The 18929-nt window shown below is 37.7% G+C and overlaps 1 protein-coding gene across 1 annotated transcript in view; it reads left to right on the top strand.

Annotated features, from left to right (window-relative positions):
- The window catches only part of NSF (N-ethylmaleimide sensitive factor, vesicle fusing ATPase), a 163210-nt gene that overhangs the window by 71039 nt on the left and 73242 nt on the right, over window positions 1-18929 (top strand). The window contains exon 9 of the mRNA XM_032271910.1: window positions 11491-11690. Within this exon, the coding sequence (XP_032127801.1) occupies window positions 11491-11690 (200 nt within the window). The remainder of the gene's footprint in view (window positions 1-11490; window positions 11691-18929) is intronic.

Genomic DNA, 18929 nt, shown 5'->3' with positions numbered 1-18929 from the left:
AAAAAAAAAAAAAAAGCTAAGAACTCTTAGAGAACAACATAATGTAGTGTCTGTCAGTTGTAACTATGAATGATGTTTTTCAGTGTCCTCTGGCCTATATTAGAGTTACCTAGGGCACTTGTTAAATATTCAGTTCCACTTCAGACTTAATGAATTCAAATTTCTAGGAGTGATGTCTAGAAATCTGCATTTTAATAAGCTCCATTGGACATTGGTACATATTAAAATTTGACAGCTGCTACTGTAAGTGCTGAAGTATTGAGCCCAAATATGTGATCAGAGTTAGGTGGCATTAAAAAAGGAGGTGGTTTCTGGGGACAGAAGAACTTTAAGAGTATGTAGGAATTCCAGCTGTAGGAAAAAAAGAAATAATTGTCTGCTAGGGAAGATGTTTGCTAGGCTGAAGTAGAGGCCCTATAGAACAGCACATAAAAGGGGTTTAAAGCCAAGGAACAGAGAAAAAACAAAAAAGAAGGGAAAAACTATGAAATTCTGAAACCAGTAAGGATACACGCTGCCAATTGGCAGCAAGGCAGGACCTGCTATAGAAGAAGCGTGATCTTTGTCATCAAAAATTCATGAAATACCAGGCAACACCCTATGAGGGAGTGTAAAGGGGTGGTGGTGTCAGCAAAGATTAGTTTGGAGCATTGCTACACACATCCCATCTTTAGTTCTAGGCTATCTAATGAGAAAATCTATATTAAATCTAAGTTGACTGGTTTGGATATAAACCAGTCAGATGGTAGACAGCTTACACAGCTGCTTGGTGCTCAGAAAATAGGCTGTTTTCACTATCATAGCAAAACTCAGAGTGCTCTTTGCATTTTAAAGTTGGTGGGACAACAGTAAGTCTCTACCAGACAGAATAGTGCCGCAAAAATGGGTGATCAAAGATCTGACTTCCTGGATGGCATCAGGAGTAGTAGTCTTAGTCTTAAGTATTTCCATTTCTTGAAGATTTGATACGAGCACAGATAAACACATGTAGATGATAACCTATTTTAGATGCTGATTGACAGTCTTAAGGCTGGGTGTGATGGCTCGCACCTGTAATCTCAGAACTTTGGAGGCAGAGGAGGCTGATCACTTGAGCCCAGGAGTTTGAGACCAGCCTGGGCAACCTGGTGAAACCCTGCTCTACAAAAAATACAAAATTAGCTGGGCATGGTGGCACGTGCACCTGTGATTCCAGCTACTCGGATGCTGAGGCAGCAGGATGGCTTGAGCCTGGGAAGTAGAGATTGCAGTGGGCTGAGATAGTCCCACTGCCCTCCAGAGCCTGGGCAACAGAGTGAGACTCTCTCTCTCAAAAAAAAAAAAAGTTTTTGAAACAAACAAAAGGCCCTCCTATATAATGAGTTGATGAAAGTTGTGCTCCAAGTCTATATTACATGGCTGGAAAACACAAAACTGTTAGAATAAATGATCATATTGTACTACTGAAATGATAAGTAGAACTAAGAAAATACTCATGACTGTAGTTCCAATTTACAATTTTCAACCGAACCATAAGAGAAGTTGAAATTATGGAAACTTAAAAGATCAAATATTAATTTGTGGCTAGGCACAATGGTTCATGCCTGTAATCGCAACACTGGGACGCTGAGGCAGGTGGATCACCTGAGGTCAGGAGTTCAAGACCAGCTTGGTTAACATGGTGAAACCCCGTCTCTACTAAAAATACAAAAATTAGCCAGGCATGGTGGTATGCACCTGTAATCCCAGCTACTCAGGAGACTGGTGCAGGAGAATTGCTAGAACCTGGGAGGTGGAGGTTGCAGTAAGCCAAGGTTGCACCATTGCTCTCCAGTGTGAGCGAGACTCCATCTCAAAAAAAAAAAAAAAAAAAAGTGATATTCAAAAGATCAAATATTAATTTGTGATTATATTTTCTACAACGACATGCACTATTTCAAAGTGAGCACTCAAGTTTGGTTTGCACAACTGCACAGAGAAGCTTGCAAGACTTCTGAATATGTCCTGACTTGCCACTAGTCTTTTGATAGCCACCCTCTTTGGCAAACATGGCTAATCTGTCTGCATTCGGCCTGGAAGCCACTTGGGATTCCTCTTTAAACATCAGTCATTGTTCAAAACCCACTTCACACTTCTTTCTCTCTTTGTGGATCATGTTGCCCCAAAATGAACTGAACACTCTTAATGCTAATTTGACAGAGACCACTTCTAATTTATTATCATTCTGCTTACTCTTGTATAAAATTAGTGTCTGCTATAGTTTTTTCTCCCTTTGAATACCTCAAGGTTGACTGACAATTTTTCATAAATGCAGCTTGCCTCTGATAACATCCAGAAAAAATGAAGAAAATGTACTGCTTTGTAAAATAGAAGAGCCTAACAAGTACAATTTGTCACTTTTTTTGGATGATGTTTTGTAAGACTATAAACAGTAAACATTGCTGTTTATTTCTTGTGTTTCAGAAGTAAGGCTATGTATTTTATTGAGCTATTTACGATTTATATATAAGTATTTTTGTGAATCATTTTCATCACTGGGGCTAGCTATAGCTATCATAGTGGATAGGGTCCTATTCTGACTTTTAAATCAGAAATCACTTTAAGCCGTTTGTAGCACACACCTTAAAGCCTATTAAAGTTCTCCCCACCAAAACTTGTATTATTATAATCACTGGATGTCAACACCCGTGGCCCAAATAGTACCCAAATTTTGTATGTTGTTGGAGTATTGCTGATTTAACTGAGAGTTGTAGCTAAAATAAGAAAGAATATACAGGTAATACTAATCCACCTCAAACTAAGAGGCAAAGGTTGGGCTGTGTTGATCTAGCATTGCAAAGGCGCTTTTGGATGAAGTGCCCAGAAATAGCCCCAGTTCCTTTCACTAGAATCAGGTCATCCCAGGTGAATGCCAGCAGAGCAGGGTGTGTGTCCTGAAGAAAGGGCAATGACTGCTTTCCAATGTCTGGCAGTTAGGGACGATAAGAGTAGTTGCGGTTGGGCAGATAAAGGGGAACTTTGGAAAATAAGTATACTTATTATGATAGAGGAGGTGGGAGAAAAGGTCAAGGGCTGTGCACATGTGGAACTGATAATCATGGTAGCTTGGCTTCTATGAATGGGCACATGTTGACCCTGAATAAGCTTAGAACGCTTGAGAAATCAGTGTGAATGTACTCTGTTTGAGGCATAAGAGAAGCAGGTGGGATTAAAAAACATTTTTTTAATTCATGCAAATTTATGGGATACATGAGAAATTTTTTACAGGTATATAGCTGTGTAGTGATCAAGTTAGGATATTCAAGGGGTCTGTCACCCAAGTACAATACATTCTTATTAAGTATAGTCATCCTACCCTGCTATCAAACATTGAATTTATTCCTCCTATCTTACTGTACATTTGTACCTTTAGCCTACTTCTCCTTAGCCTCGTCTCACCCCTACTCACCCTCCCTGGTCTCTGTTATTTACTCCTCCACTCTCTGCCTCCACATGTTCAAATTTTTACCTCCCACTTATAAGTGAGAACATATGATTTTTGTATTTTTGTGCCTGGCTGATTTCATGTAAGATAATGACCTCCACTTCCATCCATCTAGCTGCAAATGACATGATTTCATTCTTTTTATGGAGGAATGGTATTCCATTGTGTAGAAGCAGGCAGGATTGACTCTGATAGCAGTCTAGCTGGAAGAGAGGCTATAGCTACAAAGAATCCTGACTTACTAAAACACTAGTAACATGTTTGTGAAACTGCTGTAGTCTATTTACTACTCTGTTAATTTGGAGCTTGAAGTTCATCAGTGGAATGGGTACTAGAATTTGCAAAGTTCAAGTGACAATTGTGTTAAAGTTTGAAGGAGTAGATGGTCATAATTGTCAGTTTCAGAAGTAATTTGGTAAGTAAATAGTCATTTATTTGGAAACATTTTGGTTACCTAATTGTGATCTAATTCTCACATACCAGTTGGGAGTCTAACTCCATTTCATCACTCATGTACAGCAAGGTGAGAGAAATAAGGTATTATTAATTAATAGCCAATATTTTGGAGCTCTTACTATCCACCAGAAGGTATGCTAAGTGTTTTATGTGCTTTATGCTTAATTATAATAACTTTCTGAGGTAGTTACTATTATTATTTCCAGCTAGTTAGTGGAAGAACCAGGATTTGAGTCCAGGCAAACTGACTGCAGAGCCCTCACTTTAACACTACACATAAAACTGAGTTTATTGCTGGGCGCGGTGGCTCAAGCCTGTAATCCCAGCACTTTGGGAGGCCGAGGCGGGTGGATCACGAGGTCAAGAGATCGAGACCATCCTGGTCAACATGGTGAAACCCCGTCGCTACTAAAACTACAAAAACATTAACTGGGCATGGTGGTGCGTGCCTGTAATCCCAGCTACTCAGGAGGTTGAGGCAGGAGAATTGCCTGAACCCAGGAGGCGGAGGTTGCGGTGAGCCGAGATCGCGCCATTGCACTCCAGCCTGGGTAACAAGAGTGAAACTCCGTCTCAAAAAAAAAAAAAAAAAAAAAACTGAGTTTATTTAACACAAAACACTGTCCTCTAGTCTGAGATTGTGCCTGTTCTGCCTTTCAATATTAAAATGTACTGTTTATATGAAATGATGGTGATAGATGATGTCAGGTTTGATTTTCTTTTTTTGAAGAAATCTTTACCTTGCAAAACTGAAACAACCCAATGACAGCACTACCCTCCAGTTTAAAAAAAAAAAAAAGTTATTTTGCTATTTGTGGTATCTAAGTTTGAGAACCATTGACTAGAAAAGTGGAGCTCTTACTAATTTTTAAAGTTCTGTAGAAATTTTTCACTTGATTTATTTTCTGATTTCAACCTCCTTGTTTTCATTAACCTTTTCCTTAAGTCCACCTCAGCCGCTCACTCTGGTTATACACGAGACTTTGTTTGCCATTACCAGCAACCACACCACTTTGGAGATCTCAGATGTAAGCATCTTGCTCTCACGCTGCCTCCCGTTTTTCCTTACTTACTCCTAGCATTTCTCCTGTCCTAACTCCAGCAACTTGGATCCCACTGGAACCTCCAGTATAATTTACCCTATCACTTCCCAATCTTTTTGTCCTTTCTTTCCTGTTTCCCCAGCTTGGTCTCCATGCTTAGTCATCACATATATCCTCTTTATAGTCTCCAGCTTAGTCATCACATATATCCTCTTTGCATACACCCTTACCAGCCTTGCTGCTCATCTTCTGTATGTGTCAAAGCCCCAACTGTTTCTCAGCTACCTGCCTACTCTGTGACAGTACTCTCGTTGTTAAGCATGGCTTAAGAAAAACACAAAACCACAGTGTCTGATCTCACTTTAAATTTATGAACCAAATTTCAAGTGAGCCCTCAATATTTCTTGGAACAGGTATTCCTTCTGTATTCCCTAGTCCAATCCATTTATTCTCCTATTCTCTGAGATGAGTTTCTTTTCTATTCAGCCCAGCCCCAAGCACCACCTCTTCCATCCTTACCAGCAGCTGATGACCTGGAATCTTTACTTCACTGAGAAAATAGAGGCAAACAGAAGAGAACTTCATCTTCGCACTACAGAATGTGTCATTGGTTGAATGAGAGAAAGAATATGATGTCCTGGAACTTCAGTTACTCCTATATGCAGTGTAATTAGCAACTTAAATTCCAAAACCATATATATAAATCAAGTTTTGGTCATTGGAGATTATACTCTTTACTCCTTTCTCTTACTATAATCAAGAGTTGTTGCTACCATTTGTGCGTCATCCAAATAAAAAGTAGGTATTTTTTAGAAAATGATTAACAGGAGCAATTAGTAAAATAAGCAGTAAAATACCCAGATACAGGAAATTGAGCCAGGCATTCTGGCTTGCGCTTGTTGTCCCAGCTATTTGGGAGGCTGAGTTGGAAGGATCACTTGAGCCCAGGAATTCCAGGTTATAGTGAGCTGTGTCACACCACTGCACTCCAGCCTGAGTGACAGAGCAAAACCCTGTCGCTACAAAAGTACTTGGGCATAGGATATTAAGAGAAGAAACACTTTGGAACTGCGTTGGATTATACCCTTAGCCCACCTTAGTTCTTATAGATGAAAGAGAAAAGATGGGAATCACTTAGAAATGAAGATTAAAGCCTCAAACTTTGTGGAGAATGGAGGAAAAAATGTTGAGAACAGTCATGTGATAGTTTTTACCTGATACTTTTGATGGGAAAATTAGATAATAGAATTATGCTATAAATATGTTGACTTCAAATTAATTTAATCCTGTTATTTACATCATATTTCTAAACTTTACAATTCAGATTTGAAAAAAAGAGATGGGTAAAACCAAAAAGTCTAAATGTGTATGCCAGCTTAGATGAAATTTGTATTTATAGAACTGAATAAGAATCTACATCTTACCTAATACCGTGAATTGCTTATGTAAATACAACAAAGGATGGTCCCTTGATGACCTGAATCTCATATGCTGAGTTTGCTTGTGTAACAGCATCTGTCTGCGCAGACACATTTTCCCAACTCCCCTTGTACTTTCCAAACCTTTACGATGTTTCCCAGTATCCTCTCTTCATCCTTCATTTTGTAGATGACCTAGCTCCTGCTTCACATAGTCAACAGAACCCAACAGGAATAACCTCAGCTTTCTTCCTCCTCTTCCCTTTATTTAACTGGTCTCAGAAGAAGAGTTGTCTTTATAAGCTCCTTCTCTGCATTCCTCCTCTGTTGCCAAAGTTCCTGAAAGTGTGGTCTCCATACCTGTTATGCTACTTAGTTTTCTTCTAAATGAAAGGAAGGGACCTCAATCCCAAATGCTCTGACCCTGATCGAAGACCCTGTGGCCTAGATTGGCATGTACTCCCTGACTTCTAGACCTAGTGGCCTCTTTCCAGGCCTCATCCTCTATCCCTGCAGCATTTATGTCTGTGGTCTCATTCTTCTGCTTAAAACTTTTCACAGCTTTTCATGTGCCCGGGTCAGGCATTCATAAATATTGAAGCAGTAGTTTTAATATCTTTTCTGAACATTCATCAGTATTTTTAATGGGCATTATTGCCTGAATCTCAAATACCTTATAGCCAAAAACAAGGAATGATTTCCTGTACTCTCCAAACTGATTCCCTTTCCTCTTGCTATATTTTGGTATCTCTGAGATTACCATCATTTTGTCCATGTACCCAAGCTAGATGTCTTAAGGTTATCCTTGACATCTCTTCCTTCTCTGGTTTCCATTTATTTTCTAAACTTTGATGAGTATCTCCCACATCTTTTCTTTTGCTACGACTCTTGCCTCTTTCTGTTTATTGCCTTTGTCTGGATTATTTCAGTAATACATTCAGGAGTTTCAAATTTGGATTCCATGGATGGACCTCAAAGGATTTAAGAACCCTCTCTAATTTGTATGCAAATTTTTTGTGCATGTGCATTTTCCTGGGGAGGTCTGTTAGACTATTCTATGAGAAAGACACAAATAGAATGAGAGACAGTGATAATTTAAATCAGGTCCACTGATTTCTACTTTGCTGTTTAGTTCACTAACCCAGGGCGCTTATCTCTGAGTAGTGAGGTGGCATATAAGACATTAAGAATAAAACAGCAGCATTCGTTAGTCCAGCTCGGCAGCCAGTTCAGCAGCCGGAGATCAGAGGCTCCCCAATATCAGATGCAGGCTTTAACATCCTAGAGGAGCTCAGGAGAAAGCTGGGGCATCAACAGGAGCAGGAGGGTGTCCTCCTGAGGCCTCTGGACCCATTTGCTCCTGTGCTTCCAGAGCACTTAGAGAGGTATGAAAACTTAACTGGCAAGAATCCAGAGTCAGCTAGTGAGTTGGTGTCCCCAGAAAAAGGTGAAGAGCATGCCCCCCAGCTAGCCTCCTGCCCTCTGCCTCTGTTCTCTAGCTCTTTCTCCACTCTACCAACAGAGTTAGCTTTTAAACACGTATCTCCTGGTGTGCTGTCCGTGATTAATCACTTACACCTGAAAGGTGATTAGATTAATCACCCAAAGATGTGGGGTTTTAATCACCTATGAAATAAGTTAAAAACCCATGGGCATGGTTTCAAGGCCTGCCAGTTAGGAACCTGCCAGCCTCATCTCCAGGCACTGCCCTCTCCCCACCCCCAAGGCTCTGGCTACAGCAGGTTACTACTGGCTGTTTCAAGAGAGCAGCTTGTGTGTCCATACCCCTATGCCTTCGATCATGCTAGTCTCTCTCTTTGGGGTGCCATTTCCTCTCTATTGCCTAACTATGAACCTCCTACTCATTCTTCCAGGCCTACATTGGATGTCAGCTCTTCCCCTGAGTCCATTCTGAATTTTCTGCCATCACTCTGGCAGAATCAGTATCTCTTGGCTATAATCCAAAAATATTTCATACATATCTCTGATAATGTCATATTATATTGTAGATAGCCTATTTTTATTTCTGTCTTTCCTACTAAGCCAGAAATGCCCTACAGCTAGGGACTGTCTTTTTCATGTTTGTATCCCTAACACCTACCTTTGCATCTAGTCTAAACATGAGCTTAGTACACTTTTGTTGAATGGAATTAGTTATAAAGAGTTTTTATGACTCATTTAAAATTAAAGACCAATGCTTATTTAATAAGTCAGAATAGGCTGTAATAATAATAGTAATAATAAAGTCCCATTTCCACTGCTTATTCAAGGAGCTGCTTCCTTTGTGGAAGTGGATTTTGAAAGACTTTACATGTCAGTGTATATTTTTGATGTGCTCATTTGCGATCCTGAAAGAATTGTAGTTCTACTGCAGACCAGAGCTTCTATTACATTCCTGTTGATGTTATATTTAATATATTCTATCATTTCGGATGGATATGCATTTTATCTTTTTCTTTTAACCTTCATAGTAATATTTTGTGAATTACTTTATAGTATCTGAATAAATTTAGTTCAAAATACATTAATTTGAACATTTTCCATGTACAGAAGCATAGTTGCAAAGTTAAGATTCTTGTATTTTTATGTTACTTTGTTTTGCTAAATTTGCAAAGTCTCAGTCATTGCAAATGTGTTTTGTAGGTATTTAAATTAGCCCAGCCATGAAAGTAAGCACAGTCCATAAATTAAGAGTTTCAAATAATTTTTAAAAATCGTCTTCCCTCCACATTCTCTAAGTTTTGCAGGAAAAGAATCAACAGTTTACTTATTCAGTCTTTCGTGAAGTGCATAGTAGGTGCTGGGCGTTATGCTGGGTGAATGAGGTAGTATTTGCACTTGAACAGTTGACAGTCTTAATAGGGAAGAAGCATATAAACAAAAACTTGCAGTATAAACCTTGGAGGAGAGGAAGGAAGACTACTTTGAGAAACTGAGGTTAGGTTGAGAATAGATAAGTCTGCTGATCAATTTATGGATAGAGAAGCAGAGAGATGAAGCCCTTTTTTTTTAAATATGTGAAGTAGGAACCTAGGTTATCTCTAAGAATTCATAGCAGGGGGTAGCTCTTGTGAAGAACAGTGAAGATCTGGATAATTAATAAGGAGAATTAGAGATGAGCTAAGAAAGACAAGTAAAGAGTGGCATGCAGTACTGAGAAAGCAGTGAGCATAGAACTGATACTGGATAGCATGAAATTCTGGAGATATCAGTCAGTAACACAGTGGTGTAATTTTCTCCGGCTGTGCTCTGGCCAAACTATAGGTGCAATAAAGCCATATTGTATTCAGGGACTATGGGGTGGTTATAACCGGCGTTTGCAAAGGCCAAATAGTTAAAAATCCTTCAAAGAAAGTATGGCTTACTAGGGAAGGAAGTATGGTTAAGAGGAAGTTGATAAAAGAAAATGAAGACGTTAAGAAGCTGCAGATCAGAAGGCCTGGTATGTTGTGGGTACTCAGCATATCTTCATTTTCTCCTTCCTGGATGCCCTCTCCCTGTGCATGTTTCACTACCACCACCACCACCTGCCTCAGCTATGGTTTATACAAATGAATAGTTTCAAATCTATTTGAAACTGATGGTAACAGTTGGCTCAGAGGACAAGATTAGGAGCCAGACTTAACATCTTCATCCGGTGTGTCCCTGTAACCTAGATGCTGGTAGTGCTTGGTGGTATTGACCTCTAGGAGAAGCTCAAGACTTCTCCTGTTATCCCTCTACCACTCATACTTGAAGAATGAGTCAAAGGCCAAAAGCATTTTATTGGGCAGTGGTTCTTAGGACAGGGATTTACTCTGTGATGAGAAGGGTTAAGACTGTAAGCCGTCAAGTGTTTCTCTTCTCTCCATGCTCAACCAAAGGCACAGATCTTCTTACTTTAAAGGATTTAAAAAGAAGTCTTTTCTCAGCATAAAGAAGGAAGTAAAGACCAGTTCAGACAGTCCAAAGGGTCTTTCTCCTCAGAATCTAAAGTTTCTAGTAGAGTTGTTTGCATCTTGTGATTTTACTTGGGTAATCAAAAGTATTGTACTTTTTTTCTTAAAAATATGCTTTTTATGCAACAATCTTGCATGTTCTTCACATGTACCCCAAAACCTAAAATGCAATAAAAATATGCTTTTTAATACTTTTATTTCAAATAAGGACAAACCATTGTCCATGGAAACATACTATTTATATTGCATTTTCTGAAATTTCCTTTTTTACTCATACTTAGGAGTGTTACCCTGAAATCTAGTAATTATTTCACAGGGTGCTCTTTTGGGTATAATATAAAGATATTAAATAATTTTAATATCTTTTGGGTACAAGTGGTTTTTGGTTACATGAATGAATTATATAGCAGTGAAGTCTGAGACTTTAGTGTACCCCGTTGTCCAAGTAGTGTACATTGTACCCAATATGTAGATTTTCATTCCTCACTCCCCTTCCACCTTCCCCACTTCTGAGTTTCCAAAGTCCCTTATACCACTGTTTACACTTTTGTGTACCCATAACTTAGCTCCCCTTTTAAGTGGAAACATACGGCATTTGATTTTCTGTTATTGGGTTACTTCACTTAGAAGAATGGCTTCCAGCTCCAACAATGTTGCAGCAAAAGATGTTATTTTGTTCTTTTTTATGGTGTAGTAGTAGTCTATGGAGGGTGTGTATACACACACATATATTATATATAATTTTTATATATATATATGTAAAATGAAGCAAACTTTTTATTTTAATATAGACAGGGTCATCCTGTGTTGCCTAGGCTGGTTTCATACTCCTAGGCTCAAGCGAGCCACCACATCCAGCCAAAAATAAGTAATATTTCCCAATTAGAATTTCAGAGTTAAAAGTATTTGTTCAAAATGATGGCATGAATGTACTTTTCCAGAGACCTTTAACTGGCAGCTTTTCCCCCTCAAACATTAGTACAGTTATAGGAATTGTTTCTGGATTTTTGGTTGTATGTTCTTGTTCATGACTCATGGACATTAACATATATGGATGGTGTCACTATGTTTTTCCCAAAGTGCATGTGAAGAAGAAATACTTTCCTTTAGGGTCTTACTTGGATTCTAGTTAGCTGATACAATACTGTTTTCTTTTCTTTTTTTTTTTTTAGGTTGCAAACATGTTAAAGGCATCCTGTTATATGGACCCCCAGGTTGTGGTAAGACTCTCTTGGCTCGACAGATTGGCAAGATGTTGAATGCAAGAGAGCCCAAAGTGGTCAATGGGCCAGAAATCCTTAACAAATATGTGGGAGAATCAGAGGCTAACATTCGCAAACTTTTTGCTGATGCTGAAGAGGAGCAAAGGAGGGTAATGTGAATATAAGTGTAATTTAGTAAAAGTTTATCACTCACTCTATGATGAATGAGACCCAGAGTTATGGAGGCAAAATTGTTACTTTGATTTATATTTTGAAGTGACTTACAGGTAACTGTACTTAGTACCTAGTTTATGTATGGCACTGCATGGGGGCTGTGGGAGATTGACATGATGAGCAGATGTTGTTACCCACATATTCCTATAAATAAAAGCAGGTGATTGTGTAAGCGAGAGGTTTTGCAAAAACAGGTCATGAACATATTGTCAAGTGACACTTTTATTCCATATTGCTTCCAAACACTCGTACTCATTATCTTTTGGAAAAAGAGGGAATTAAATCCATAAACAGACTTATGAAATTATATAAGGTTCACGTGGAGAAAGCTATCTTACTTCACAATGAGTCTTGGTCAGCTGTAGAGTGACAGGATTGAGTTGTCAGAGCTCAAAGGAAAGCTTGATTTGGGCCTCATGAAAAAAATGAAATTATTTAAAAATCAAAACAGAGTTTACTAATTATGATAGTTTTACATGTCAACTTGACTAGGACATAAAGTGCCTACATATTAGGTAAAACATTTTGGTTATGTCTGTGAGGACGTTTCTGGATAAAATTAGCATTTGAGTTGATTGAGTATAGCAGATTGCCCTCCCTAATGTGGGCAGACCCCATTCAATCAGTTTAAGGCCTGAACAGAACAAAAAGGCTGACTTTCCTGTAAGGAAGAGAGAATTTGCTCTGCCTGGTTGCTTTGAGTTGGGACATTGGTTTGGATGCAAACTGAAACATCAACTCTTCCTGAGTCTCAAGCTTGCAGACCTTTGGACTAGAACTAAGTAATACGTATTGGCTCTCCTTGGCCTCCAGGTTGCTGACTGCAGATCTTGGGACTTGTCAGCCTCTGAAATTATAGATTTATCCTAAGGAATTGGCTAAAACAATTATGGAGGCTGACATGTATATTTGTGTGTATATGCATACATACATTATTCATAGAGATTTATCATAAGGAATACACACACACACACACACACACACACACACACATTCTACTGGTTCTGTTTCTCTGGAGAACTCTGATTAATATCCTAATACTAACATATTTTTTTTCATTGATAGAAAGTTTAAAAACAATGCCATGAGATTTCTGGTTCTAGTAATACAGTAGACTAGGTAACCAGAAAACCTTCCTTTTACAAACACCTTCAGATGCTGAGTATACACTGTACCCCTTAAATATGTACAATTATGTGCCAATTAAACACAAAATAAAACTTAAAAAAATTCTGGGTAAAATTATTTAAAATGCATATTTGAGCTCTTCAGAAAGAAATGTGGATCTCCAGGAAATTAGAGTGGTAAGATACAGACTGCAGCTTTTGATTTTGTAATCTATGAGTTTGGGTTTTAGTACCCACTAGGGAACAGAAGATGAGTCCTTGAATCCACTTTCAGTGTGGACTAGGAACTGGTACCTTCAAAGGGGTTGTATGTCTATGAAAAGGATGGACTAGAAAATACCTATCACCACCACAGAGAAATTAACAAAAATATTTAATTGCCTGAGTTCTGGAATGGAAGCTAGGGAATCTCCCATGGGAATTCTAAACCATGGATCCTTATTCATGCTGGTTTAGAATTAGAATAAATATATACTTACCTATGTGGCCTGAAACCCCAAGCTGAGAAATTAGTTAAAAAATTGGGTGCAGTGGCTCATGCCTGTAGTCTCAGCTGCTGGGAAGGCTGAGATGGAAGGGTCACTAGAACCCAGGAGTTCTAGGCTGCAGTGAGCTATCATTGAGCCATTGCACTCCAACCTGGGTGACAATGCAAGACCCTATGTTTAAAAAATAAAATAAAATAGTCCCGGGCTAGTGATAACATAAGTTTTCAGATATAAGCAAACCCCAAGGGGTGCTCCAACAACCTAGGCTGAAAGAAATAGAAAATGTAGTCATGAAAATTTAAAACTCAGCAACCATGTTAAATATAAGACAACAAATTTCAGCTGAAGAGAGAAGCGGTAAGCAGAATAAATCTAAAGAAATCACCCAGAATGTAGCACAGAGAGACAAAGGGATGGAAAAGATGAAAGTTGAGATGACAGAGCTAAAATGAGAAGTCCAAATAGAATACTGTAGAGGAATTATTCACAAAGAGAATGACTGAGAATTTTCTAGAATTGATAAAAGACGTAAGTACTCAGATTCAGGTAGCACATGAGCCCATATAGGATAAACGAAATTAACTTATTTCTAAGCTTGTTATAGGTGCATGCCAAAGAAAAAAATCTTAATAACAAAAGGAAGACATGGAGATGACTTAAAAGGGTAACCATTATGTTGATAGCAAACTTTTCTATAACAGAGAGAACAAAAAGCAGTAGAATATTATCTTCATAGAGCTAAGTGAAAGTAACTGTCAACTTAAAAGTTAATACCCAGCTTAATTCTCATTCAGGAATGAGAGTGAAATAAAGACTTTTTTCTTCGGGCAAAGGATAATAGAATTAACTAGTTGCAGAAGCTTGTTGGAAGATTATGAAGCAGGATGTACTGAGAGTGAAAGAAATCGAATCCAGAAGAAAATAGTAGATCCAAGAAATGATGATGAGCAATGAAATTGGTGAAAATATAGATAATGTCTGGGAGTTCTACTTCTAGTAGTGGGAAATTAGGTCATTTGAATTGTGCTTTCCACTGAAGACTACCAGAAAATCTCAACATAATATTTAAACATGTTTTGCTTGAAGGCATCAACGAAAGAAAATGGAGGCCTAGAAAAAAGGTCCTCCTGGTGTTCCTCCGAGATGTTAGCCAGTTCTGCAGGAAGCTTCTAAAAGCTAAGCAGCCCTTTTGACAGGCTAGTGAGAGTAATGGGGGCAGAGATTAGAGCCCATGGCCCCTGAGGAGGGGATACCTGATGAACATAACTTATTTTGAATCAGGACCCTGAAGGGCTACACCATAGGAGCAAGGGTTAACCAGAAATAAACATACCCTCACTGAGGCTGCAGATCAGCTTTGAATCATGTCAGTCCCTAAAACTAGATTGAGGGTTTCTAAATTGCTAGTGCCCCTAGGCATCTGGCAGAATTGTAAATCCTTCCTGGGGGAAAGTAATATCATGTAAGGTCACAAATTATTTCTACTTTGCAAATGCAATGTCTGGCTTAAAATCAAATGCAGCTAGAAACAGAGACACAAACAACATCAAGAAAAAGAAAAGATGGTAGAAAGAAACAGCCTCCAGATACTGGAATTCTCAGATATAGACTTTTGAAATAAGTATACTTATCACATTCAAGGGGATAAATGATAAGACTAAGATTTTTGGCAGAGTACTGGAAACTGTAAAAGCAAACAAACGTAAATTCTAGAACTGAGAAAATTAATAAGTAAAATTAATTCAATTGAATGAGTTTAAATAGCAGGTTAGACACATCTGAAGAGAAAATTAGTGTACTGAAAGATATAAGATGAAAATAACCAGAGACAAAGAATGAAAGGAATTAAGAGAAAGTAAGAGAGATAGAAAATACCACTTAGAGGTCTGGTGCATGTATTTATAGTTCCAGAAAGACAAGAGAAAGAGGTTGGATCAAAACCAGAATTTGAAGGGAAATGGTTTAGACCTTTCCGAAACTGATGGAAAACATTAGTCCATAAATTGCAGAAATGATATGAACCCCAAGCAGAAGAAATACTGAAGAAGTCTGCATATATAGACATTATTGTTAAACTGCTGAAAACCAAAAACGAGAAAAATCTTAAAAGTGGCTAGAGAACAAAGGAAAATTACCTTCAAATAAGCAACAACTAGCTAGTACTGTCCTCTCAACAGAAATGATGGAAACAAAAAGTCAATCAATCATTTTTAAAGAGCTGAAAGAAAATAACTGTCAATTTAGAATTTTACATCCAGTAAACGGACGAATGATCGTAGATGGAATACAAGACAGTAATGAAAATAAATAGCCTACAGCTATATACAGTTGTGAATCTCACAAATAAATTATTGAGCAAAAGAAACTAGATTTTAAAAGAACACATGCAATATAATTCCATTTACAGAGAGCTCACCTAAAGTATAGTGTTTAATGATGTATGCTTGAGGGGTAAAACTATAAAGGAAAATGAATAATTACTATAAAAATCGGACTGTAGTTACCTATGGAGAAGGGTCAGGGAGGAGTGCTTGGGAGGGTTGTGAGGAGGTGATGCTCCCAGGATGCTGGCAGTGTTCTGTTTCTTACTATGATTTACATGGGTATTGATTTTGTGACAGTTCATTGAGGCATATATGCATATTTTGTGAACTTTTCTCTATTTTATCTTGCAATAAAAAGTTTTAAAAATAAATTTTAACAGCATTCACTGTGTAAAACAACAATAATGATATGGATACTTTTAAAGGATAGGACTAAAATATGGAACAAAATGTTTGGGAAGTAGATTAAATTCATGTAAGAGCCTTGTGTTATTGGGGAAGAAGACAGGGAGTTGAGACCAGCCTGGCCAGCATGGTGAAACCCCGTCTCTACTAAAAAAATACAAAAATTAGCCAGGCATGGTGGCGCACACCTATAATCCCAGCTACTCAGGAGACTGAGGTAGGAGAATCACTTGCACCCAGGAGGTGGAGGTTGCAGTGAGCTGAGATTGCACCACTGCACTCTAGCCTGGGCAACAAGAGGGAAACTCTATGTCCAAAAAAAAAAAAGAAAACAAAAGAAGATGATAATGTTAGTTAACATGAAACTTTGAGTCAAATGTGCATGTGAAAGTTATACATTTTGCTCAAACTTTTCTAAAGCATAGGGAGGAGCTGGGGAAGAAACATAGGAAACTCAAATACTTTAGAAGGCAAGAAAGAAATAACAAGACTCAAAGACAATGTGATGATACTGAAAAGGTAATTTTAAAAACAATTTCACTTATAGCAGAAATCAGAATGTAAAGTGCCTAGGATTCCATCTAACAGGAAATGTACAAGACCTTTAAGGAGACATTATAAACATTTTCGAAAATCTTTTTTAGGGAGCTAATAAATGTTAAGATATAACATGTTCATGTATGGGAGTACTGACAATGTCATAACAACGACAGTTCTGCCCATTTTGATCTATAAGTTGAGTGTATTTCCAGTGAAGCCTAATAGGAATTTTTTGGCATCTGACAACTTGATTCTAATTTTTTTTGAGGCTTGAAGAGCCATGAAAATTTTAAAGAGTAATGATTTACTTTTATCACATATCAAGACTTACTAGAAAACTATAGTAATTGAAACAGTTTTATATATTCATGCAAAAACAGACCAAGGAAACAGTAGAACACAGGAAGGAAGAGCCCGCTATATGACAGGTGATGATACAGCTCAGAGGGGAATAATGGGCTGACTGTGCCATAAATGGAGCTGAGATAATTGGCTACCTGTTTAGAAGAAGATAAAATGCAGTTTCTTCTTCACAGTACACAAAATTGCAATTGGATTTACCAAAAATAAAAAAAACAAGAAAGAAAACTTATTTAGAAGAAAAACAGGCAAAAATGTTTTAAGGTTTGAGGCTAGGGAAGAATTGATACAGAAAGTAAATCCATTAGAAGTGTTAATTTGGCTACATTAATATCAAGAAAATTATGTATGACAAATTACACTAAATACAAATGTCTCGAGCTGGGAGAAGATATTTGCAATGTATATAATCTATAAATAACTGACATCCTCTATAATAAATTCTCTATGAAAATTCTTGTATAATAAATAAGAAAAATATAAACATCACAATTTAAAAAAAAATGTCAGGATTTGAACATGTAGTTCTCAGGGAAAGAACCCAATTGAAGAAAAGCAAATGAAAAGATAGGAAAATGTATAATAAAAGAGGGATTATTTCTTAACCCGGTAACATTTACAACAACTGATAAAACTAAGAATTTGTGACGATATGGAGAAACAGGGTCTCATATATGTTGCTAGCTGGAGTATAAACTAGAAGAATATATCAAGTGGGTAGTATCTTGCAGATAAATTTGACATCTTACCAAAATGAAGATGCACAAACCCCATGACCCATGAGTTCTACTTCAAGACTACTACCTATGATAAACAGCATGACATGTGCCAGGATATTGATTGCCATGCTATTTATAATAGAGGGGAAAAGAAACATCTTTACTCTTCCTTAGTAGGAAATGGAATATCATACAGATATTTAAATGAATGTGCTGAGTGCAGTGGCCCACACCTGTAATCCCAGCACTTCAGAAGGCCGAGGCAGAGGATCTCTTGAGCCCAGGAGTTGAAGACCAGCCTGGGCAACATAGTGAGACCCCACCTCTACAGAAATAAAATTTAAAAATTAGCCAGGCATGGTGGCACATGCCTGTGGTCCCAGCTACTTGGGAGGCTGAGGTGGGAGGGTCACTTGAGCCTGGGAGGTCAAGGCTGCAGTGAGCTGTGATAGTGCCACTGCACTCCAGCTTGGGCAACAAAGTGAGACCCTGCCTCAAAAAAATAAAATGAATAATAGATTTACATGGATCGACATGCATAACACTCAGAAATATAACAGCTCATCTTTTTAAAAAATCTAGTAAGCTCTACTAAATTTATCCTGTCATTTCTTCCCTTTTAAAATTTTTGTTGAGGGTAAAATAATATTAAATATTCACTCTATAGCAATCCTCACAATGGTTTAAGTCTGCTTGTTGGGTCCTTAATTGTTTCAGTTTTATACAAGGTGGCTTCCTTTCCTGCTTTCCAGCATTTCATTAAGTTCTTGTTCAGGTTTCCAGCTAAATCAGTCTCATTTGTTCTGGCAGTTGTGGGTCTTGGTGGGTTGGTCCAAGTCCAGTAACTAAACTCTTCAGAAAGTCCCAGAACCAATTCAGTTTTGCAGTTGATTCCTAATACTAAAATTGTTTCTGCTTCATATATCTTTTTAACCCACAGTATACCGAGAAAAACAGTCATCACAATTTACTATCTAGGTTGAAGAAACTCCTCTTAAAAATTATTTTAGGTTATTTTCCAAGTAATTTACAAAACACAAGAATAAAGAGATAATAAACAACTATTAAAATTAAAAAAGAACTTAAATATAGCAAATCAAATTTTTATTCCATGTTTCCCTGGTTTTGAAGTATTTCGGATTTTGGTTTTTGGACTATTTGCATATACATAATGAGATATCTTGCCGTTGGGACTCAGGTCTAAACATGAAA

Source organism: Sapajus apella, unplaced genomic scaffold (genome assembly GCF_009761245.1).
Source record: "Sapajus apella isolate SASKATOON/1434 unplaced genomic scaffold, GSC_monkey_1.0 scaffold263, whole genome shotgun sequence".
Classification (NCBI taxonomy): Eukaryota; Metazoa; Chordata; class Mammalia; order Primates; family Cebidae; genus Sapajus; species Sapajus apella.
The sequence above is the reverse complement of the archived record's forward strand: the minus strand, read 5'-3'. Positions and strand labels throughout refer to the sequence as shown.